At 51.7% G+C, this 25,221-nt stretch overlaps 1 protein-coding gene across 1 annotated transcript; it reads right to left on the bottom strand.

Annotated features, from left to right (window-relative positions):
- Positions 1–269: 269 nt before the first annotated feature.
- On the bottom strand, positions 270–18,773 carry LOC117007145 (potassium voltage-gated channel subfamily A member 3-like). Its single transcript, XM_033080076.2, has 2 exons — positions 15,367–18,773; positions 270–6,095 (listed from the first exon to the last, which is right to left on the bottom strand). The coding sequence occupies exon 1, from the start codon at positions 18,606–18,608 to the stop codon at positions 16,851–16,853; it is 1,758 nt and encodes a 585-aa protein (XP_032935967.1). The 5' UTR covers positions 18,609–18,773; the 3' UTR covers positions 270–6,095; positions 15,367–16,850.
- Between the last annotated feature and the right edge of the window lie 6,448 nt (positions 18,774–25,221).

The raw sequence follows: 25,221 nt of genomic DNA, 5'->3' as shown, positions 1-25,221 counted from the left end.
TTCCTTCAGTGACATCACCAACATTTTAAGGGTTTGCCTGGAGCTCCCTCAGTCCAGGGGCTGGGTGGGATGCTGGAAATGTGCAGATTTTACCCCAGGATTTTATTTCTCTAACAGGGTAAATTTGACTCCTGTGAACAGTTTTAAATTTCAGATTATTTCATCCTGAAAGATGAGTTCCCATAAGGAAACACTCCTCAAACCTCATCCTCACACCCCCTTCCCATCCCAACATCTCCTCACCCCCTTCAGTATCAAACACCACACACCACGGTTCAGCTGTTTTATTGAACTTTGCATATGAAAGAACAGTTTCAAGTTCTAATGAGAAAAAAAAAATTAAAAATAAATTCAACATCAGGTTAAAAAAACCCACACAACTAAAAAAAAAATCACTTTTTTTAACCAGGAATTGAACACAAGGCCCACACCATGGTGGAGTCACCAGGACGAGGTGGTGCAGCAGCTGGTTTTAGCATCAGACTGGTATAAAAAAAACCAAGTTTGAAACAGTTGCAACACAGCTCACTGGCAAAACCAGAATTTAAAATGAACTGAGAGTAACAAGACTGCATTTAACATCTCCAGTCCAAGATTGCAGCGCTCCTGTGGCATCTGATTAGTCAGGATTTAGAGACGAGTTCAGATTTCCAGTTGGATACACAGAATTTCCCAGAATTTCACTGTTCACAGACCCAGTGCATGTCCCAGGTGAGACAGCCATGGAAACATTTCTGCATTACTCACATGTGAAAGAAGGAAAGCAAAGTGAAAACTATATCCAGTCATCTCCACCCTGGGAAGATTCCATGAAAATCAGCTGCATAGCAAAGGATGGGAAATTAAGAAGCATGAGCTGCTCCTGTGCTGGAGGATGATGCAAAGCCTCCCTTTTGCCACATTTTGGGATTTCAGGGGATGAATTAAGAGCCTGTTCTCCTTGCAAGGTGCCAAATTCAGCCATGGAATCCCTGACCTCCAGCACTGGGTGATTTTCCTGCACTTGGGATAACCAAGTCTCATTTCAGTGCACTACAAGGGACATGGCAGCCAACAAAGCTTTTCCTTAAAATCCCAATATTTCAGGCACTTCCTGACTACATTTCCACTTAACACCTTTTGATTCACTATTCCAGTTCTATCCATGACTTGTGTGTTGCCAGGCAAATTGTCCTGCTCTGAAATCATCCTCTGGAATGGCAAGGATGCATTTAATACCCAGCAGCAGTGGCTGGCCTTGCAATGGTCAGAGATGTTACAGACCACACCAGTCAGAGCCATCTCAGACCATTCCCTTTACAGGGGCACTGATCACATCATTGTGGACAAGGCAGGAAAAATGAGAAAAAGAAACATAATTTACCTGTATCAGAGACTGGTGGAAAATATGGGGATTAGAATGTGTAAGTTAATTCACCCAGAGCTGCTTTGGCTTTAATCTCAGGTTGAAAGACAGACTTCCATCTGGATTTGTGCAGTGCAGGAGAGTGGGGAGCACTCAGGGAAGAAAAAATCGATCTCAGAAATTCCTTAATTTTAAAGGGATTCAGTAGCAATAACAGCATTTGAACACCTGGCTCAGAGAACACCCGAGTGTGTGAGGTAATGAAGCCTGCAGCACGCTCGAGGCTGCTGTCTGAGATGTCAGTCCTGCAGGGTTCACCTGTGGAAAGAGGCTGGAGGCTGGGATGGGACTGCAGGAATCACAGAATCACCAATTAATAGAATCCCAGAGTGGTTTGGGTTGGAAGGGACAGCTCATCCTGTTTCACAGACAGGGACCATCCCAAGCTCCATCCAGCCTGGCCTTGGACACTTCCAGGGATCCAGGGGCAGCCACAGCTGCTCTGGGATGTGCCAGGGCCTCCCCAAATCCTGACAATTCCCCAAATCCAGATCCAGAGCATCCTCCCAGCATTCCCTCAGTGCCTCTGACAGCCCATTCCAGGCTCACTGCTAAACCCTGTCCCTGTGCCGTGTCCCCTGAGCCTTCGTTAGTGCCCTGGAACACTTTTGGAGATCTTTTCCTTTCTAATTTTGCTGCCTTCTTAAACCAGCTTAAACCACGGCATTAAAAGCAGCGGCTTTACGTGACCCCACACCAGCCTGGCTCCCCAGATCCGCTTTTCCTGCCCCTCCACCAGCACAGAGCCAACAGCAGAGCTCTCATCACTTTAATTGCACCCTAAAATTAAAAGGGGAAGGGTTGGTTCGTGTTCAGCCTCTAAAGAGCTCAGTCTGAGCACGACAGCTCCGAGCTGCTCCAGCGTCTCGGAGCAGGGCTTTGAAGGGCTATGAATAAAGATGAGCAGCCTGCCTTGGGATGATTATGGGAATCAAAGCACGCTATTTTTTGGATCTTCTCTTGATGTCAGCCATCATTAAATCGCTCCTTTTTTTTGTTTTTTTTTTAATCGACTGGATACATTTTTAATTTGTCTTCCTTTGCCAAATGCAGCCATGGCTGTCCCAGCACGATGCTGATCTGCAACATGCACCAGGCTGGGCTCAGAGTGGTGCCAACACACGTTAATACACTGGACTGACAGGTAAAGACTACCAAAATCTCAGTTCTTGTGGAAAAGCACATAAACACCCAGCTGGCTCAGCGAGCAAGCACGAGGAACTCAAGAGCACGGAGCGACGTGGTCAGCGCCAGAGTGCACAACACCGAGGAGAGGTGGATTTGGCAAGATTGTCATCAGTGTGAGATGGCTGGGGGTGGGGGGGACCCACCAACCCAGCCAGGTGAAGGTGGAAGGTTTTTCCCATCATTTAATAGTCAAAATGCAGTTTTGAGCCCTAACAGAGATGCTGTAACAAGTGGCTACTGAAAACAGACGAGGTATAATTAATTATGTTACAGACACACACACACACAACCATAAAAAAGCTCTCTGTAACACCGGTGAAAAATAAAAATAACTTTAGTACTGATACATTCTATTCCCCATTTTAAGGGCTACTAGATCATGTTCCAAAAGAAACTAAATATAACACCTTTGGGACCAGGGCTTCCCAAGATCCAGGTCTGTGCTGCAATCCAGAAAATCAATTCTCCTCCCATTAACGTGCCCTTAGCTGTGCGGGCAGCCTGGAGCCCCCCTCTTTTCACGGGAGCTTTGGCTGTTTGCAGCCCAAACCCATCAGCACGGTGGAGAAGTGGCTTTGGGGTCAGTCTCTCCTGATTTCAGAGCTTTGTTCAGCCTCCTTTGCAGGCTCAGGAGCACACGGAGAACCTGCCACCCTGCAGGGAGGCTGCAAACAAATGCGTTCTGCAGCTCCTTAGTGGTTTGGGAGGGGAGGTGTCCCAAAAAAAGGCAGCTCCATCTCCCCAGCCTGCCCGCAGCTCCCTCCACGGCAATGGGGAGGAGCAAGGGGGAATTCCCTGCGATGGAGACGGCTCAGCCTCGCCCCAAACACCGGGCACTTCTGCTCCTTCCCGAGGGCTCCCGTAAGGTTTTATGGCCCGAGCAATAATTCAGTGCTGGGGTGAGGCAGGCAGGGGACAGCTCCTCTGTGCAGGGACAGAGCAGGGACACGGCACAGTCCCCGGAGCTGCCACAGCTGCAGGGGCTTGCTGGAGGAGCAATTTGCTGGAGGATCCCATGGAGAGGCTCCCTCTCCCCACCCCCAGCACGGGCAGGGCACGACCAAACCGAATTTCGCTGCTCTAATGAGCTGTGATTTGTTCAGGCACTTTCCCAGCGCGGGTTGTTTCACCGCCGCGGTTCCCTGGCGAGCCTGGGCAGCCCCTGCTCATCTCAGGGATCTGCTCCATGTGCTCCATGTGCTCCTCCAGCAATCCTGGTCCCGATCCCAACCTCCCTCTGCCCCTCGTGCTGTTACAGCCGTGCCAAACCCAGGTGCCAGCAGCACCAGCCCTTTCTCCTCCATTTACCCACAGCTTCAGTGGTCACAGGGTTTATTCCATGCTGGGAATAAATGCAAGAGGAGCAGTGTCCTACTGAGAGCCAAATCCATATTTGCTTTTCATTCTCCAACTGATTACATTGACTAAAACTGCTGTGTTTAACACTTTTGCTTCTTTTTGCCCTCTCAGCCCAACCTGCACCTGTGCAGAGCCCTGGAGACCTCTGTGTTTGGGCCCCTAAGCCCTTCTGCCATGAACAAAGTCTCCACCACCAGTGGAGCACCTGCAGGAGGAATTCCAGCCAAGAAATTTTCTGTGTTTAAAAAACAAACAAAATAAACGTGACCTCACCAAAGCTGACGCATTCCGTGTAAGGATCACCTCATTTCCCAGCGTTAAGGGAATTTCTCAACCTGAATTTCAGCTGACATTCGTGTGCAGTGTTCTCCTTCATCCTCAAAGCTCTTCTGCAAGACAGAAACGTGGTGCAGGCAGTTGCTGCTTTGCCTTGAACATTCCCGAGTTTTTCCATTTCCAAGCCTTCCTTCCAGGGGCTGTTCCAGTGCAGCCTCACTGGGGCTGTGCCTGCAGGTATCCCACGTGTGTCTCCTGTGAAATGCAGGTGAACAGCTCCCCTGGGGGAAGGATCCAGGGTTTGGTGCTCCCCTCTGGAGGAGTGGTCCTTGCTCCACCTTCCAGGTACCTGGTGGGGACCTCAAGGTTTGTCCTTGGACAGCAAAGACAATCAGCAGCCTCAGCTCAGGGATCTGCCTCACACACAATGATTTGGGTTCCTGTTCCCTCCCCTTGAGCAGTTCTGCTTCAGAAGAAGCTCCAGCTCACTTGGTTCTGTCCAGTCCACATTAACATTCCCAGGGGATTATTGCAATGCAGACAAAGATGTTCCTGTGCTCATCTGAGCCCCTCCAACATTATTTTCACCCTTAAATCCAACTCTGTTCCAAGTTTCACTCTGCTCCAAGACAGTGCTGGGAGAGTTTCAGTCTCCAAGCTGGGATGGAGGCAGCATGAGCAGGTGGATGAAGCTGGGGAGGAGGAAAAGGGGGAGCAGAAGAGACCATCAACCCCTCTGCCATTTGCATTTATCCTTTTGCACATAATTTTTCCCTTTGCACATAATTTTTCCCTTTGCACATCGTTTATCTCGTGGCACCAGGGCAATATTGATCCGTGCAATCCTAGGAAACACAGTGAGGTTATAGAAGCCCAGCTTTAAGAGCTTCCCAGCCCAGCATGGGCAATCCACAGCTCTAAACCCGCCACCAAAAACCTCAATGTGCAAAATGAAACAGCAACGGGCAAAGGAGGGATGGAATTCCCGATTGTTACAGAATTAGCAAGGCAATGCTGTAATATTCCCACAAAACTGGAGTTTTCTGGGAGTCCAGACAAGGGCAGAGAGGCTCTCATGAAACAAAACAGGAGCATGGTCAGCAAAGAATTGGGATTTCAGACATTTTCTACCCTGGAAACTCAATTTTTTTTCTTAGTTTTTTTGTGGAGTGATCCTGATGGCAAGGCACAACTGCTCAACACCCTTTTCCTCAGCACCAGCAGAGATGTTTCTTTCTAAATAAGGACTTGAAGTAAATCACAGCCTTTGGTACAGCACAGAGCTACTTCTAAAGGGCATTTCCAGGAAAGTGAGAAAAATGGAGCAGGAATGATTCCCAAGGAGCTGAGAACAGCCCGTGGCCTTCGCCAGGGAACAGCGACTGCAACCGAATTTCCCCCCACTCCCTCCCACCCCAAGCAAAACTCTTGCACTGAGTTTTAGCAGCTCTGCTGAACATTTCCTTTCTGGTTGCTTCATTTTCAAGCGATTTTTTTAAAAAATAATATTAAAAAAAGACTGAAATAATGTCCAAGTGACTTCCACCTCTCCTCCTCCTTTCTCCTGGCTTTGCTCAGTCTCGTTATATTGCACATGAATTGAAGATAATCTGGCTCCAAAGATGTTCCCTTCTACATAATGCACTTGTTAGAAAACACAGATAAGGTGGGAAATATTCCATATATAAATACATATATATGAAATATGGGCTGGGTGTGGATGGGGAGGACAGGCCCTCTGCCACTCGAGTCCACGGCAGCGTCGGTCACCGTGTCGGGGATGTTCAGGATGTTTGTCCTTTCCTTGGAGGTGTTTGATTTCTCAACACAGTCCTCAAGGTCTTAATTACAAAACTTCTTCTGTGATCTGTTGGGCAAAGCAAAGAACCACTTTTATGTATAGTCTGCTTTGGAAAACAAAAATAGGCTCCTATTTGTTTTAAGTAAAGTGGAAGAGAAGTCGCACATTGGTCTCCCCTGACAAATTCCCAACTCCATTTCCCACAAATGAAAAATGAACATTTTCTATTTAAAATTCTTTAATGGACTAGAAGCCACACAGTCTAAAGTGAGCTAAAGATAGGGAAAAGATTCATTAAACATATTCTTGTTATTAACTGTTATCTCACATTAATGGCAAGTTCCAAACCCAGAATAATGAGTGCCAAGTGGGTTTTCCTCGTGTTTTTCTCTTAATCAAGCTGGGTTTGTTCTACCCTGATGTAATTCATGAGATACTGAGCAACTGGTTGATTTTATAAATCCAGTCCAGGCGATGGGAGGAGACAGGGCTGGTCCCACTCCCAGAGCTTGGACTGTGGAGTCGCTCCCACGGAGCACAAACCCAAAATCCCATTTTGATCTGGGGATGGGGGTGTCCAGAAAAGGGCCCAAAAATCCCCCAATTTCTGCAGTGCCTGAATTGCATCCATAGCTCTACACTCAAGAGACTGACTCCTATTTTAACTGTCTTTGAGACACTGAAATTTCCAGAAATTTCATGGAAGTTTTATCCCTCTCATCTTCCAGAAAATCTGTGTTCTGCCTTTACTTCACACCGTGGCAACTGGATTTTGCCCAGATCAGATTGTCTGAGCCGGGTGCTTCATTAGCAGCTGGTGATGAGGGGAAGGTTGGGAGGAGCTGCAGTCACAGCTCAGAGCCCAGCCTAAGGCACCAGGACCTGCCTGGTCCCAGCTCAGCCCCAAAAATCAGCTCAGCCCCAAAAATCAGCCTGTGTTCCCCAAAGGGAGAGCAGGAGGGAGATATGCCAGGTGGATCTATGCACTGAGGGGGAGAGATTCTCTCTCTGGATGCTGCAGGGGTCAGGATGTAGGATGGAGATGTTGCAAGGATGAAGTAGCAGCAGTAATGAGGGTGTGGGAATGAAGTTGCAGGGATGATGAGGATGCAGGGAAGATGTTGCAGGGATAGTGAGAGTGCAGGGAAGATGTTGCAGGGATAGTGAGAATGCAGGGCTGCTGATGTTGCAGGGCTGATAAGGCTTCAGGGAGGATGATGTTGTAGCTATGATGAAATTGCAGATGAAGTTGCAGTGATGATGAGGATGCTTTTGCAGGGATGATGAGGATGAAGGGATGGTGATGTTGCAGGGATGAAGTTGCAGGGATGATGAGGATGCAGGGATGAAGTTGCAGGGATGATGAGGATGAAGCTGTGATGAAGTTGCAGGGATGATGCTGCAGAGATAATGAGGATGCACAGAGAATGATGTTGCAGCTATGATGAAATTGCAGAGATGAAGTTGCAGTGATGATGAGGATGCAGGGATGAAGTTGCAGGGATGATGAGGATGCTTTTGCAGGGATGATGAAGATGCAGGGGTGAAGCTGAAGGGATGATGAGGATGCTTTTGCAGGAATGATGAGGATGCAGGGATGATGATGTTGCAGGGATGAAGTTGCAGGGATGATGAGGATGAAGTTGTGATGAAGTTGCAGAGATGAAGTTGCAGTGATGATGAGGATGCAGGGATGATAAGGATGTAGGAATGTAGGAATGATGTTACAGGGATGCCAAAATCCAGCAGAGAAAGGAAAGAGATGTGAATTCCTGCCAGGAGCAGAGATCCCCTTGCAAGGCAGCACTGGGGAAAGGAGCCTCCAGAGGGGCTCAGTGCTCCAAACAAGGATCTCAGCCCAGGCAGTTCAAGCACAGCTAATCCTGAAGTGCCAGCAGGACCATTTCTGGCCTTAAAGCCAACAGGGCTTTCTGCTTTATTAGACTGGGCTTGCTGGGGGATTAAACTCCTCCCACCTGCCAGCTGGGAAAGGCTCCAAACTGCCAGAATCCTCAAGGATCACTGGAGCATTACACACTGAGTAAATAAATAAATACACAAATTAGACCCAAACAGCACCTTCAGCCCAGAAATGCCACTGGGCAAGAAGGTGATGGTGGAGTTGACACTCTGCAGATGAAGTGGTAAACAACAATTTTAATTCCCACTAGGCAAATAATCCAGTACTTTGGGGTACCCTGGAGCCTTTACAAGCTGTATCCTTGCCAATGAAGAAAGAAATGCCAAATCCTCAGCCTGACAATGGTGTTATTTCTCTGGATCCAGCAAGAACAGAAGGGAGTGAGAGTCAGCAGCATTCAGGATCTATTGCTGCTCGGGCTCCTGAAGGGATCCAGATGTCTTCCCACTGTACAGGGGTGAGGAAATCCTCTCCATCCCAAGAGAAATAGAGGATATTAAACAGCAGCCATAAAATTAGATGTTTTTAAATTGGCTGAGCCAAATAACTTCTATCTAAACACTCAGAGCTGGCAAAAGAACTCCTGGGAGTGCAAATACTGAGCATCTCCTGAGTCCTTCCAGAGGGCTGGAAAACAGCTCCTGTTTGGAACAGTTTTTTAAGGGGTAAACGAAGTAACCTGCAAAAACAATGGGTCACTGATCCCAAACAATTTGCTGGAATGGCTGAGAGTCCTAATACAGAATTAAAGAGGAAGATGTCATTGATGCCAATCAATACAGGTTTTCTGTTAAGAAAACAGATCTTATCAAATTAACTGATATGTCTGACTGAGTCCCAGGCTTGGTTGATAAAGGTGCTTGTGTAAAGCTCTCCTCTAAGGGAATTGCATGGCTGTCAGGTCAAGGAAACAGAGCAATAAAGCCAAATTCCCAGGAGATGTCCCAAGTGAGGAACCCAGCTGGAGCCAGGTCGTGTTCCCCCCTCGCTCCTCCTCAGGCTCACTGAGCTTTCTCAGAGCATCTTGCAACCAGGATGGGAGAGACATCCCTGAAAATTCACAGCCCTGGGAGAGAACAGCCCAGGCTTGTTTCTGATGCTGCAGAAAGAAGATTTCCTGCCTTAATTCCGAGGGATTTAAAGCGTGGGATATCATTCAGGCACCTGCACCCACCGAGGTGCAGGCAGAGGTGGAGAATCCCTCAAACCTTCAGTGCTACATCCAGTTCACAGCAACTCCTTCCTTGTCCCTCCTGCAAACTCCAATTCCCAGCAGCCAGGGCCATTTTTAAGCCCAATTTTTTTATGTCTGGTTTCTGATCTGCTGCAACAGTGTGAGGTTAAATTGTCACAGAGACACAGGGGCAGCTCCAAGCAGAGACCAGCAAGGAGGGGGAAGAGGGTTCTCAACCCTAAATTCACCGAGATTTCAGGAGAAATGGGCCAGAAGGGTGGGAAAGGGAAGATGCAGGGTGAAGAAATCACAAAAGAGGAGGATGTTGATGGGGAGCTGAAGGCAGAGCTGGCAGTTTGTGAAACCTCAGGCTTCCCTCCAGCCAAAGGAAAAAAACTGAATTACTGGGGTACCCAAGGCAGGGTTGCAGGCTTTCCCAGCCTCAAGAAAGCTGAATCTCATAAAACCTTTGGAGGAATCCTCGTTTCTTGCTCTGTGTTTCAAAACTGCCTCTTCCTTCCCCAGGAGTTTCGTTGTAAACATTTCCCGAAGCTGCTCGGTGCCATTTACAGATGGGGAAACTGAGGCACGGAGGAGCCCACCTGGCCAAAGCCAGGGAGCAAATCCCACAGTGCTCACACCCTGCAGGCCTGGGACAGGGACACATTTCCCTGGAGTACCAACCCAAAGCCCTGAACGTCCCAGTATCACCCACTGCCCGCTCTGCACGCGGCTCCTTCCCTACACCAAGAGCAAACCCAGCCCTCTGTGAATGCAGAAAACCTTTTACAAAGTGTGTGCTCATCCCTCCCACCCTCCATCCCAACCTTCAGCTTCCCGTGGAGCAGCACCCCAAGCACAGCCCCTGCTGCCAGCCCCGATCCTGCTGCCACAGCTGAGCCCTCGGTGCTTCCACCACTGAGCACCAAACCCCGAAGGGCTTCCCTCACCACCCACGGGGGCGCTTTGGAGGATGCAAAGCAAAGCAAAGCAGCTTTGGTCAGCTTCAAAATAAACCTGAGTGCACTTTGCAGCTTTGCTGGGGCAAGCAGAGGGGCAGCAGGTTTATCTTCCCCATAAGCCACACATCCAGCCCCAGCCTGCCCAGAGATGCTAAAAATGAGGTGCAACCACTGGAGCAAAGCACCAGAGCTCCAGCACGCTCAGAAAAGCGCTGGAATCACAAGTCTCAAGGAGATGAATCATTCTAAGCAAAGCCAGCAGCGCCGGCTGCCGTCGGTGCCGAGCCGGGGTCTGACAGGGGTGGGCAGAGCCATCCGGGAGCAGCAGCGATCGGGGAGCTCCTCCTGCCTCCTGTGAGGAGCTGAAGGAGATGGGAGACATGTTCTGATTTATCTGAGCGTGTCTTGGTTGATAAGGAGGAGAAAAGTGACGGCGCCCCGCGGGGATGTTGATGCGGGGAGGGTTCCCTGCCCTGCTGCCGAGTCCTCAGGATGAAAATTGAGGCTCGGAGCGGTGATGAGGCACAGACAGACCCTGAGCCCTGTGGGTGCCACAGCAGCACGTCCATCGTTAATCGTGCGAGGAAAAGCACACGGAGACTCACGGGGTTTGTGTTTGGGGCTGAGTTTTGCCAGAAACTGGATAAAAGGGCTCCAGCTGTGCGGGTGGTGCAGGACCCGCACACATCCCTGTTCCACACACAGGGAGGTTTTCAGGAGCAAAAACTGGGATCTGCTGAGTGACAAAGAGCAGGAGACCCACCTCCCCCCAGGGGGACAAACAGCCCTGGGACAGGGACATCGTCCACAGGGACACCGTCCACAGGGACACCCATCCACAGGGACACCCATCCACAGGGACACCATCCACAGGGATATCATCCACAGGGACACCGTCCACAGGGACACCGTCCACAGGGACACCATCCACAGGGACATCATCCACAGGGACACCATCCACAGGGACACCCTCACATCACCCCTCAGCCTGTCTGGGAACCAAGCATGAGTGAAAGGTCTGGATTGTACCCCAGGCTCCACCACGGCACAGCCAGGAGAGCTTTGCCAGGAGTGAGAGCTGGGAGAGGCTGGGAAATGGGGCTGGGGTCACTGCAGGGATCCCGTGGGGCTGGGAAATGGGGCTGGAGTCACTCTGCAGGGATCCCCTGGGGCTGGGAAATGGGGCTGGGGTCACTCTGCAGGGGTCCCTGGAGCTGGGGTCACCCTGCAGGGACTCCTTGGAGCTGGGAAATGGGGCTGGGGTCACTGCAGGGATCCCCTGGGGTTGGGAAATGGGGCTGGGGTCACTGCAGGGATCCCTGGGGCTGGGGTCACCCTGCAGGGATCCCCTGGGGCTGGGAGATGGGGCTGGGGTCACTCTGCAGGGATCCCTGGGGCTGAGGTCACTCTGCAGGGATCCCCTGGGGCTGGGGTCACTCTGCAGGGATCCCCCAGCAGCAAATGTGTCCCTGCTCTTCCCTAAGGCACGGCTGGGTCTGGAGCCTCCTCCTGGTGCCAGTCTCATTTCTGACTGAAGAAATCCCCACTCACCAGCCCCTGAAATGGATCCAACACCCTCCACTGCTGGACAAGTGATTCCCACCTCGGGACACCCAAAATATTCCCCAAATGTCCTCCTCAGAGTGGTGATGGCCACGGCCCCAGGGCTGTTTCCAAGGAAAAGAATCACACGGCTCCATCCCTCCGTGCTCAGTGCCCACCTCTGCCATGAGCATAGGGCTGATGCCACCCTGCTCTCACCGCGACTGCCTGCACCTCAGCCATGCAAAGAGCACCAGGGGAAGGGGGGAAGGTAGCAACATCCCATCCTTAACACATCCTCCACATCCTCCTTTACAACACCCCCAAAGCCGAGCCAAAGGTGGGACCAGAGCAGGGAGAGTGCAGGGGAGCAGCACCAGCTCTGCAGGAGTGAGAGTTCCCAGGATATGGCCCTGTCCACAGCTCCCTGTACCCATGGAATGATCAAATGCTTTGGGTTGGATGGGACCTTACAAATAATGTATGACAAAGATCATATAATGCCCAGAAATCCCTCATTTCCCTGCTCCCATACATTCCCTTGCACGCTGAGCTCTCCTCCCATGTACACACAGAGCTGAGACTGAAGGGCAAAATAAGGCACAGTCCAACCCTGTTTGCCTGTTTGCACTCCCAGGTTTGCAGCCTGCCCAGAGATGGTTTCCAAAGCATTTAAAAATCGGGAAAGCCAAGCTCTGCTTCCCTCCGGCGGCGGTGGAGCCGCCGTGTGCTCGCACCAAGCTATGCATATTTTAAAAGCTTGGCAGGAGAGGGCTCCAAACTACACAATTAAAGAGATTTTACACACAACGCTCCCCGTACACACCAAGCGCTGCCGAACACTCTCCTTGTGCTACATCCCTGCAGGAGAGACCCCTGCGGAGCAATGACCCGGGCTGGCTCCTTCCATTCTGCCGGGGAAAGCACTTGTCTGCCCTTTGCCGCTGCTTAATTGCCCATAAACTGCGGATTAAAAACAAAAACGATTTCTTTTGTCAAGGGATGGAGCGGGAACAATTGCCTGGGAAGAAATTTAACCCTCCTGGAGGAAAGAGATATCTCCAGCCCTTGTCTGTGTCCACACGTGGGGTGGGATGGATACTGCTCTGCTGCGGCCACTCCAAGCACCCGAAGGGCATCTATTGTGCTGGAGAACAACAGAGCCTTTTGAAGGAGCTCAGGCCTGAAAACACACCAAAAAGAGAGGGTAAAGAAGCAGGAAAAAAAGGTGATGGTGTCAAAGAACCAAGCGGAGGGGCCAGGGTCGCAGCTGCCGCACCCCCCAGCACCAAGGATGTGTTCCAAGGTGGCATCCAGGGCTGAAACAGGGGAACAGGTCCTAAAATACAGCAGAGAGAAAGGGAAAATGTCAGGAGCCTGTGAAAAGAGAAAACAGGAGCTACAAGGCTCCACAGCCCCCAGTGCCCCGATGTGGGGGCTGGAACAAGATGTTCTTTAAGGTTGTTTTCAACCCAAACCTTCCTGTGACTGTGATGAACTGAAAGCATCCACGGAGGCAGCTCCGGCCTCCCAGGGCTGCCCTGGGGTGGGAGCTGCCTCTTCCCTCACTGCCACCCTTCATGTCACTGTGTCTCTCAGGTGACAGGGAGGACATGGCAGGGGACACCACGCTGGGATTGCCCAGAGCTGCAGGGACCCTGCTCCCCTGCTCCCGGGGTGCTCGTGGCAATGCCCTTCCCTCCACTGAGTGCCACAAGCTGAGTCTGGGAGAGCCCTTGGCCTCTGCTGATGCCAATCCCCTAACGCTGCCCCTCCAAGTACGTCAGGGACAGGCCAGCCCAACACAGCCAAGGCTCCTCTGGAGCTCCCCAGTGGCTGCTGAAACACTGCCTTGTCCTAATGGGGCACAGCAGAGAGCACTGAAATAACAGTTGAGTGTGGAGAGCCCCGTGGTTCAGGGATCTCTCCAATTCCTGCCACAACATGTGCAGCAGGCAGCTCCAGAGTAGCTGTCAGACCATGGAACAGAAGGTATTTATCAGAGCCACTGAGTGGTTTGGGTTGGAACAGAGCTGAAAGATCACCCAGCTGCAGCTCCCTGCCATGGGACACCTCCCACTAGAGCAGGTACCTCAAGGGCTCTGTTCCTCTCACTGGATGGTACCAGGAGACAGCAGAGAGGGAAGATGCAGAGAGGGCAGAACATCCAAAAGATACCCCCAGCTTTCCACTTTCCCTGTTTGGGGTGTATCTAAAAGGACAGAGCAGCAGTGAATTTTTGTCTTTCAGTGATACCAGTACTGAAAAGTATTTTTCTGAATGTGAAAACAGGGAAATTCAGGTCAGATGTTGGTTGCCCAGAGCAGCTGTGGCTGCCCCATCCTTGGAAGTGTCCAGGGCCAGGTTGGACACTGGGGCTTGAAGCAACCTGGGATGGTGGAAAGTGTCCCTGCCATGGCAGGGGTGGGACTGGATGATCCTTAAGGTCTCCTTCCACCCAAACCATTCTGGAATTCCACTAGAGCCAAACTGCTTTTTACCCCAGTGGGTGAAGTGGTTTCCTTGTCACCTCTTCCATAAAGCATCTTTTACTGTCAATAAAATCCCTTTGAAACTACACTGCTCCTACAAAATCAGGCAGGGAGGAGTCAGGAAAACAAACCAACAACCTGCAACGTCTCTGCTTATTTTAGACGACAAAGAAACTGAAAACTGTTCTGTGCCATTTCCAGCAGAACATGTGGTTTCCATACCCTGTGCAGCTGCCACGGGGAAAAACCAGAACTCATCTGCAAACTCTCCTGAGTGCAGCATTTCCACTGCTCTTAAACTCAAACCCTCCTTTAAGGAATAGGCATGTGGGAAAGCTTTAATAACAATAACATGTAATGACAATAAATGAGAATAGCAATAAAAAGTGAGAGCTTGTAGGCAGAAATGACATTTCAGCCCACTGCAGCCTGCAGAAAAGGCACACTGAGGTGTTCCCAGGCACCCCAGACAAGGAATGCCAGTAATCCTGGGCAAGGCATCTCAGGTTTGTAAATTCTCATGATGTTCCAGAGCATCTCCCTAATAAAGATCACCTCCTGGACCCTCAGCTGATGAAAACTCTGGGAGTTAATAAATAATCACACCTCAGCCAGCCAAGAAGGGGCTCTGTTGTTTTTCTTGGTTTTATAGACTGTGGCTAAGGGAGGCTGCTGCAAACCATCCAGATCCTTCTGAGTCTGGGAAAAATCCCAGCTAAACTCCCATTTTGGCATGGCCAGTATCTCTCAGGACAAGGCCCCCTCTGCACAGCCTTGGGAAAGATGTGACTTGCACAGGTTTGGGCCAAATTTCTCTTTGCTCTAAGTATTTAACAGCATCCCTGTTCCATGTGCTACCTCGAAGGAATTTGGCTTTTTGTAATCCAAAATCCAGCAAAACTGAGCAGAGCTGGAGCCAAAGCTCTGGAGGCCCAGTTGCTTTTGGCCTGTGTCGATGGCAGGGGCTGGATGGGAGCTCTAAACCACTGAAATCACCTTTTTAGCACAGAAGTGAAGCAATCCAGCTGCAGAGAAGCAGCAGGATTTTCCTCCTCTCACAGCACTAAAAAAGCAAATACAATCAGAGGAGCTACAGGATGTGATCCCACTTTATCTAACATGTATAAAAATACCTGAGAGCAGCAGGATAAGCTGGAGAATAAAAGTAAGGAGTGAACAGCGTGGGGTTTGTCCAAAAAAGCCCAACATCATGACTGCATTGAACTGTCCCCCGTGCAAAGCTCACCTGATCCCGTCAGATGTCCCAGGGCCCCTGGCGCACACGTGAAGATGAAGCCGGTGATTTTTCCCGGTTTTTGGTTATTTTTTTCAATCCTGTTTTTTACTGCCCCCCCTGTTCCACAAAGCTGCCCGGGGTCCCCGGTCAAGCTTCCCGGTTTGGGGTGGTTCTCAGTGGAGCAGGATGAGCCTCATCCCCAGATTTCAGTGCCAAGGGGAGGGTCAGGTGGATCTGGGGTGTTATTGCCTTGGATGCTTTGCTGGGCACACGGGAGGAGCAGCGGGACAGGAAGCAGGAGGGGATGCAGAGCCACGATGCCTTGTGGGATGGAGGAGCTGGAACCATCTGGAAAGGCTTTTTGCGGGAAGAGCAAGGACCAAGGGGGATGGGAGAAGGGATGCCATGACAACCTTTGGGGGTTTCCCAGGAAACCATGGTCACCATGGCAACTGCATCACTCCGGTCGGAATTAGTGACTTCCGCTGGAAGGCGTGTTCGCCACTTTAATCTTCTGCTGATAAGCGGCTGCAGCGCTTCCAAAGGCATTGCAAAAAGAGGAGGAATTATCCCTTTGTCTGCGGCTGGGTGGGTTGGAGGCTCCCGGGCACGGCGAGGAGCCCGTGCTGGATCCTGCTGCGCGCCGGCATCGCTCCCTGCGCCGGCGGCTCCCGAAAACATTCCAGTCTGCCTCTCCTCTCCCTCCTCCCGCGCACATCCCTGCCGCACGGCCACCAACTTGACATTGGAGGAAATAATTCCATCAGGTTACAGGGGAAGGGAATCCAGAATAGAAAACGAAGGCTTAGGGAATTTTTTTTTTCTATTTAAATCAGCACTGATTGCAGTCGGTCTCTGACCAGATTAGAATTTCATAAATGACCTAATGGGGAGAAAAAGAGAGTCTGGGATGTGCCCGTAATGGCTCATCACATGTTTCAATATTAAGCATCATTTAACGATGTGGTAACAGAGACTCTCTGCAGAATTAAACGGTTATTTCCTCCCAGCCCCCTCCCAGGACGCTCTGCCTCATGTTTTCCCCATTCCTCCACCCAGTCCGGGTTTGTTAATCCAACAAGTTATTTTATATGATGGGAGATTGGCTACACACTGCCCTTAGGGAAAGAGGAGGAAATTCGGGAGCAAAGCAAGAGGTTCCCCAAAAGCCTGAAAAGCAAAGCAGCCCTGCAACACGTTGCAGAACAAACACCTGTTTAGACAGTGAGTGTGGCTTGTCTTCATCTTCCTTCTCTTTACCCTTTAGCTGTCCTCTTCTTCAGAGAATTTTAAATCCTTTTACTTTTGGATCTTTAGAAAGGAAGGATCTAAAAAAATAAAGGTATAAAAACGAGGGCACACACAGACCGACGATGGTGCATGTTCCACACAACACCGACACACAGTCACTTTGCATTATTATTGGTATCATTATTGGTATTGTTTTACCGCATCCTCAGGTTTTGCTGCCGTTCGTTTGCTTTGGGTTTGTTTTAAACATCCGTAAAGATCTTTTTGATGTTCACACAGTTGGGATTGTTTGTGGTTGTGCAGTTGCCTGCTTTAAAGGCAGCCTGTTTGAATGCACTGTGATTGATCCCCCCTTCCTCGATCACCATGTACTCAGACTTGCTGAGGGTGGAATTGCTGCGAGCCTTCTTCATCTCCTCGCTGGACGAGAGGTGCTGGCAGCTCCCGACGTGCATGTACTGGGCTTGTTCCTCACCCTCCGTCTCGCGGTGGTAGAAATAATTGAAGTTGGAGACGATGACGGGCACGGGGAGGGCGATGGTCAGCACCCCCGCGATGGCGCACAGAGACCCCACGATCTTGCCCCCAATGGTGATGGGGTGCATGTCCCCGTAGCCCACGGTGGTCATGGTGACCACGGCCCACCAGAAGGCATCGGGGATGCTACTGAACCCCGAGCTGGGGTCATCGGCCTCCGCGAAGTAAACGGCGCTGGAGAAGAGGATGACGCCGATGAAGAGGAAGAAGATGAGCAAGCCCAGCTCCCTCATGCTGGCCTTGAGGGTCTGGCCCAGGATCTGCAGCCCCTTGGAGTGCCGGGAGAGTTTGAAGATGCGGAAGACCCTGACGAGGCGGATGACTCTGAGGATGGCCAGGGACATGGCCTGCTGGCCGTTGCCTTGGCGCTCAGCCAGCTCCGTGCCCAGCGTGATGAAGTAGGGGATGATGGCCACAATGTCAATGATGTTCATGATGTTCTTGGAGAAGGTGGCCTTGCTGGGGCAGGCAAAGAAACGGACCAGCAGCTCAAAGGAGAACCAGATGATGCACAAAGTCTCCACCACAAAGAAAGGGTCGGTGAAGGATGACACCATGGAAGCGGCAGAGGATGAGGAGTTGGTGAAGACATCAGGTGGGAGAGGGCCACCGCCTGTCCCGAAGGTCCCCCCAGTTCCCTCATAGTCATGGTCATCCCTGAATTCGGGCAGGGTCTCCAGACAGAAGATGACAATAGAGATAAGGATGACCAGGACAGAGACAATGGCAATGCCTCGGGCCGGCCCAGAGCTCTCAGGGTACTCGAAGAGGAGCCACACCTGGCGCTGGAACTCCTTCTCGGGAAGGGGCCGCTGCTCCTCCCGAATGAAACCCTCATCCTCCCGAAACTTCTCCATGGCCTCCTCCCCCAGCTGGTAGAAGCGGATCTCCTCGGAGAAGATGTCGATGGGGACATTGACGGGACGCCGGATGCGCCCGCCCGACTGGTAGTAGTAGAGGATGGCGTCGAAGCTGGGCCGGTTACGGTCGAAGAAATACTCATTGCGGAGGGGGTCGAAGTAGCGCATCCTCTTGCGGGGGTCCCCCAGCAGCGTCTCGGGGAACTGTGCCAGGGTTTTGAGCTGGGTCTCGAAGCGCAGCCCCGAGATGTTGATGACCACGCGCTCGCAGCACTCGTGCTCCGCAGCGCCCGCGGGCTGCCCGGCGGGCACGGCCGGCGCCGGGGGCTGATCGTAGCGCTCCCCCCCGAGCACAGCAGGAGGATGCTGCCCTTCCTCCAGCAAAGGGTCGCCGCCGCCGCCGCCTCCTCCCACCACGGTCATGCTGCCTTCCTCCCCTTCCTCGCCCTCTTCCTCCTGCTGCTCGGGGCCCGGCTGGGGGGCGGCGGGGGGCAGCTGCTCGCTGTAGCCCAGGTTGTGGTGGCTGCTGCTCGAGCCGCCCCGCGGCTGCCGGCCGGCGGAGGAGGCGGCCGGGGAGTACAGCAAGCTCCGGCGCTCGTCCATAAAGGTGTGGGGCGGAAGGGGAAGGGAGGGGAGGGGGAGATCGGAGAGGCGGCAGCCGAAGCCTCTTCTTCCTCCTCTTCCTCCTCCTCCGGGCGGAGAGGGAGCAACAGCCGCCCAACTCCTCCAGCGGCTGCCGCTGCTCTGAAGAGCTGAGGCTCTTCTCAAAAAATCCGCCCCCAGCCCTGGCACCGCCTCACTCAGTCACCGCTCCCGGAGACACCCACCAGCCCCCCGGCCCTGCCCCGCAGCCCCCCGGCAGCTGCGGGCACCCCCTGCCCTCCCCTGCTTGGGGGAGCCCCATCCATCCCCCAGGCAGCGCCGAGGGGCTTCAGCCTCCTCCCGGGAGCATCCTTCTCTGCTCAGCGGGCTGCAAGCAGCGAGAGGGGTTTTTTCCTGGCAGAACCGCTGCCTAGAAAGAGTTGTTCTGCCCTTCCTCAGGTGAAATGCAATTTTGACTCTGAATTTTGGGGTTTGCCTGTTGGTTTTCAGCAGTTTCACACGGTGGGAGGCTGTGGGCAGTGGAAAGCTGACGGCGTGGCCAGAACCAACAGTTGTTTTGAATCAGGGTCTGGGTTAGGCTGGGGATTGTTTTCCTCTGTCTAGGAGAGCGTGTGCATGTGTGTGTCCATGAGTGTGTGTGCACATGTGTGTGCATGTGCTACCCCCACCAAAATAAACCCAGAAGCAAAGCTGAGCCAGCCCTCCACCAAAGAGGTTCCAGGCTGAACCTAAACCTGCATTTCAGACTTTCCATCAAGAAAGCCAAAACCCTTATATTTCTTTTTCTTTCTTTCTCCCTTCAACTGCTCTTCTTAAGCAAATAGTTCAATTGTGAGCAAAAGGGACTTTTTCAGGCGAAAACCTCTTCTGCAGGAGCCCAGAGGTGGAAAACACCCCATCCCCAGGAGTTGTGCATCAGGGACAACCTCTGATCTCTGCACTCCCAGCTGTCCCCTGGATCCCCATTTCTCCACCCTCCTGCAATAGCTGCAACCCCCAGCCCTGTGCCAAGGGGGTTTGGGCAATTCAGGGAGCTCCCAGCTTGGGAAAAATTAATGGAATGGTTTGGGTTGAAAGGGACTTTAAAGCTCATCTCATTGCACCTCCCTGCCATGGGCAGGGACACCCTGCACTGACCAAGAGCTCGACCATGAGGGCTGGGGAGGGGTCAGGAGGGAGCCTGCACTCCCTTCTGCAGCCAGATGGGTGGTTCTGCCACGATGGAGGTTAAACCCCTCCACCGTCCCCACTTGGGCTCCTCATCCTGGTTATTTTTAACCAGCACAGCCTCCAGAAGGTAGGGAGAACAACAGATGAAAAGATCAAATTTATTTATACTTTAAATCAGAAACAAGCTGTCCAAAACACCCAGATCTGGGGAGGGAACAATAAATGTTGGTGCAAGAGCCAACTCCAGACTCGGAATGGGAGATGAACAGTGAGGATGGAGCCTGGCTGAGCTGAGCCCACCGACCTTTGCTGACAGAGGGGAAACCCCCTCTGCCAGAAACCCAGGAGGATTCCTGAGGGAATGAGCTCCAGCACGGTGTGCATGGAAAGATGGAAGCTCACCCATGCCCCCACACAAGGAGAGTTGTCTCCAGGCCATGTCACCCCACCCCAGATTTGGACACAAGTCCCTTGTTGCCACCTCCATCCTTGGCTTCAAGCCCCAATTTTGACACCTGTTTTTCTTGAGGGTGTGGATCTCCTGGGAGGAGGGAATTTGGGAGGTTGTTCCCCCACCATTCCTAAGCAGTAACATGGTCCCAGTGAGAGCTTCCACTCTTCCCTTCCACCCCACAGCATCTCCCAGCCATCCCAAAATCCAGACAGGGCAGAAAACAAAGCCCTGGAGCACCATTAACCCTTGAGCTCCCCTTGTTGCTTGTAGGTTGGGAAAAATTCCTGTAAGCAACAGTTCACACCCAAGTCTGAGGCTTTATTTTCATGAAAAAGAAACAACCATCATCCCTTCACCACTTCTATGTGTGTAGAAGCTAAAAACTTGTCTGGCTCATCCCTTTTCCCTGCTAGGATTTCTGCCAATAAATCCAACTCGTCTGGTCTCAAGCAAACAAATGAGGCTGCCTCAAACCATAAACATTTATTGAGGACACACGGCTCGAGGCACAAGGTGTAACTTCCATAATTGCAATAATTTACTCTGCATCTGTGAGGGGCAAACCCATCAGGAATTACAGAGAGAGCCACAGACCTTTGGGATGCTGCTTGGAAAAGCCTTTCCTTTAAGAGTAGCAGGATTAAGCCCTTACCCCATAGCTGCAGCACAGCAGCAGACATTAACCCTTGAGCTCCCATGGCTTTAGTCGGGCATTGTGCTGGGATTTCTCAGTCGTGGCCTCCTGGCCCTGTGTTTACTCCTCTGCTGCTTCCCTGTAATCCTATCAAAGCCAATTAGGCTGTGCCAGGCGAGCAGGCTGCAGGCAGAGAGCAGCCCAGGGGCAGATCCAGCCCTTCCCCTCAGCTCCTGCCCTGCCCTGGGTCTCCAGCAGAGCTCTGGGGCAGCACTGGGGATGCAGCAGCAGCATCACCACCAGCCTCACATGTCTTCCCTGGAGGGGTTTGCATCCAGGAGCTGCAGCAAGCCAAGCATTTGGCAGCAGAAACAGAGTGGTCTAGGTCAGCCTTCAAAACCTGGAGATCTGAGCACGAGGGAAGGGGAATAAAAGCCCAGGGGAAGGGACATCTCCCTGGTGTCCAACCTGGCCAAAGCTTTCCCATAAGCTGGGTGCAGCACCAAACCATCTCCTCTAGGCTGAGGTTTGCTGTCTAACACGAGATGTCCCAGTGCTCCTTCTGCAAATTTCCTTCTGCTTTTTCATCCATCTCTTCTCCTGCATCTGGTCTCAACAAATTTAATTTCGTTCCTAACGGCCATTTAAGAAATCCCCCTGTGCAATGATCCACAGGCTGCCCTGGAACAGCACATGCAGTTTCTATGAGGAAGCAGAGCAAGCATTGCTCTCTTCCTCCCTTAATGGCTTTCTCAGGGCACATTTCCAAGCAGAGGGGATGAACAACTTCCCTCTTTCCACAGCCAGACCCAGACCACAAGAGGAATTCCCCCAGTATCCCTCCCCTGGGGTATTTGAACTGCACAAAGCACGTGGGACCTTCACCCCAGCTCTCAGTTATTCCCAGCCATGGGGCTGCCTCAGCATCCTGCTTCCACCTTGAAATGTTCCTTCCTTCTTGATGAATCCAAATGCCTCTCAAGCAACATTTTGGGGTTGTCCTTCTCCCTCCAGAGTTCCCTTGGTAGCACCAGCAGCCAGGCAGAGCACACAGAACCCAGCCTGGCTGTGAGCAGGATCTCACCCCCCTCCCCTCCCTCCCGTTTCAATGGGAACTCTGCTCCCATTGATAAATCTGGGACAAATCTGCTCGTCTTTATTTCACAGGATCAGAAATCTCTCAGTGCACAATAATACCTTAATGCACTGCAAATGTATTGTCTGTCCTCCCACAGCAAAGCCCCAACTGCTCCAGCCAGGCAGTGCAGCTTTAACTCCCTCCAGGTTTCTGCTCTCAGGAACACGACATCCCCTGTGCTGCTCAGAATGGACACAGAGCATGGAGAAAGGCTCCAGGTTCTCACTCAGGTCACCAGTCACAGACAGAACTGCAGGGGCTGTTGGCAGCAAACACAGCTCAGCATCAACCCAACCTTCTGAGATTAACTTGGAGCAACCACAGAACCATGGACTTGTTTAGCTTGGAAAAGCTCTCCAAGGTGATGGAGTCCAGCTGTCCACCCAACTGCCAAGGCAACCACTAAACCCTGTCCCCAAGTGCCACATCCATGTGTCTTTTAAATGCCTCCAGGGATGGGGACTGCACCCCTGCCCTGTGAGACTGTCATTGTGCCATATCTTGGGAAAGAAATTTTCCCTGACTTGAGGCCATTTCCCCTTGTCCTGACTCTCAGCAATCAGGGAAGAAGTTGAACAACACAGCCTCTGGTTCCTGACTGGCCAGTCCTGCCATCCTCACCTTCTCCCTTCTGGAGACAGGGGCAGGAGCATCCCCACGGTTCCTGAGCTCACACCCTTCCAGAACTGGGATGTTATTCCCAGTGTACTCCAAGATGGGGCCACCTCATTCCCAGAAATCAGAGATCCTCTCTCATCTCCTCACAGAGCCACAAAAGCATCCAGTGAGGGTTCCCTCCCTGGGCTAAGACAAACCCTCCACCAACGCCATCCAGGGAGACAGCAGCAAGGATGGGAAGTGAATCTTGATTTCCCAGGATGGATTTAGAGCTCTAACTCTGGAGCACACCATTCCTATTCCTGTCTCTGTCTTAGTCAGACTCCAGGTATAGCTCAGCCGTGGAGTGAATCCTTCAGCCCCTCCGTGCCTCAGTTTCTCCTCTGTGCATTGAGGGAGTATTTCTCGCCTCCCACCTGGAGTCTGTTTCAATCCTACACCAGAAGATTTCATTGCACTCACAGTTGCAGAGTTGTTTCTCTCTCTCAGTTGAGAAAGATACTGAAATATGAAAGAGGGAGGAAAATCCAGCGCTGTGTAAATCCTGCAGCTCGCTCAGCCCTCGGCACAGGTGGAAAGCATCACTGGGAGCTCCCCAGGGAAAGCTGGAGATGCCTCTCTCACACAGGACACTTAGCAGCAGACACAGCAGGATCCCACACCCACACTGGGGTCGTCTCTGGCTGCTGGATGTCTTCAGAGAATGGGGAAGGAGGGGAGAGGGGGAAGTGAAAATTGAACTGGTACCCCAAAATAACCCAGCGTGGACAGCAGCTATTTTTCATGGGTTGTTTCCCACAAAGCTGAGGATTGAGCAAGAGCATTTCTTGAGAAGTGAAGAACAAGTTCCAGGGGCTAAAAAAGATCAGCCAAATTGCTCAGCATCACCGTCATCCGCCGGCTTTAATGGAGCTAAATCCCATTGCAACCTTTGAGGATCCAGGGGTTTCAGCTCAGGATGGAGTTAGACCTATTTCAATATCCTAAAAATGTGATTAACTGGGTGGGATTATGATGGCCAAACAATGTTAATGCAAATACCACTGGAACGGGGATCACATTCCAAGGCCTCCACAATGACAGTAAAAGGATACCAAAGGACTCCTGTTGCAGGGCTTTATTTGGTCATTAAGGTCTAAGATTACATCGACAAAGCAATTTAACCACAAATCCTGGGAGACAACAGTGTTTTCATTAGCAGTGTCCTGGGGAGGGGAAGATGAGCTGCATTTCAGAGAGGGGAGCAGGAAAATCAGGGACACCTCAGGGACTCAAGGTGATACAGAAGAGCACCAGACACAGGCTCAGCATAAAGATGTGAAACCCCAATTTCTGGGAGTAAAAACCACCCTGCGGGCCAGGGGGGACTGTTTGGCCCCTGAATAATTTATTCTGTGGGTGTCACTTCTGGTTGTGACCGGTGCCAGTCACTCAGGGAGGTGACAGAAGCTTTCCCAGCCTCCCCAAGCAGGGCAGTGCCATCCCACAGCAGGGAAAGCTCCTGGTGTCAGCCCCTACAACCCAAACCAGCAACTGAGCTCCCTCTACATCAGTGCGGTTGGAAAATTTTTCCCTAAAATATGGGCTCTTTCCAACAGTATTTTAAGCTGAATTTTCAGAGGAGGTTCAAGACATTCTGAATGATTTGGTGCCTAACTCCAGCTGCACAAACAACTCTGTTTTTAAGGAAAAAGGTTTTGCCTTCCATAGAAAACCTGGGGAATCTGTAAGTCACCGCTGTGCCACAAAGCATCCCTTGTGCAGGCTCAGAAGTTTATTTTTGAAACACACCCTCTCCACCTTTCCCTCACACTTTAGGCAGTTTTATTCAGAAAAATAAATTGCATCAGAGAAATGAAGCAGTTTTTCCTGTGCTGGGCAGCTGGGCTGGAGCCAGCCTGGACCCTGCTCTGCCTGGCACCGGAGGCTCCCAGCAATGAGATCCGTGGGAGCTGGGTGAGGAGGAGATGTTTGCAGGGCAGGGAGCTGTCTCAGCCGAGCACAGATCCTGGTGACAGCCACAGGGACGCCTGGCAGCTGTCAAGGACCTTCAAACCCTGTTTTGTCTCTTGGATTTTTCCGCCTTTCCTCAATCCTCCCGATTTTTCTGTGACTTTTCATTTGCTCCTTCAGTGAACATCGTGTTAGAGTGAGATGGAATCTGAGGCTGCAGCAGTCTGGCTGACACAGCCCAGGAGCAAATAATGAGGGATGAGGCATTGTCACCATGGTGTGCTGCAGTGGGACACTTGGTCCATCAGCCATGTGTTCATGGAGAACAGCCACCATTTATTGAATTATACAATCCCAGAGTGGTTTGGGTGGGAAGGGACCTTAAATCCCACCCCACTCCAACCCCTGCCATGGGCAGGGACACCTGCCACTATCCCAGGTTGCTCCTGGGTGTGCCAGCCACAGCTTTTTGGGACAGCCTGTGCATCAACACCTTGAGCCTGGGGACAAACCAGCCCTTGGACAGCAAGACTCGTTCTCCAGAGCATCCCAGATCCTAAAGGATGAGCAGGGTAGGGCAGCCCAACCCAGCTCTGGGTACCCCCAGTCCCCCTGAAACCCAAAAGCCAAACTGAGGAACCTCTGC

This window comes from Catharus ustulatus, chromosome 25 (genome assembly GCF_009819885.2).
Source record: "Catharus ustulatus isolate bCatUst1 chromosome 25, bCatUst1.pri.v2, whole genome shotgun sequence".
Classification (NCBI taxonomy): Eukaryota; Metazoa; Chordata; class Aves; order Passeriformes; family Turdidae; genus Catharus; species Catharus ustulatus.
This window is presented reverse-complemented; position numbering and strand designations above follow the sequence as displayed.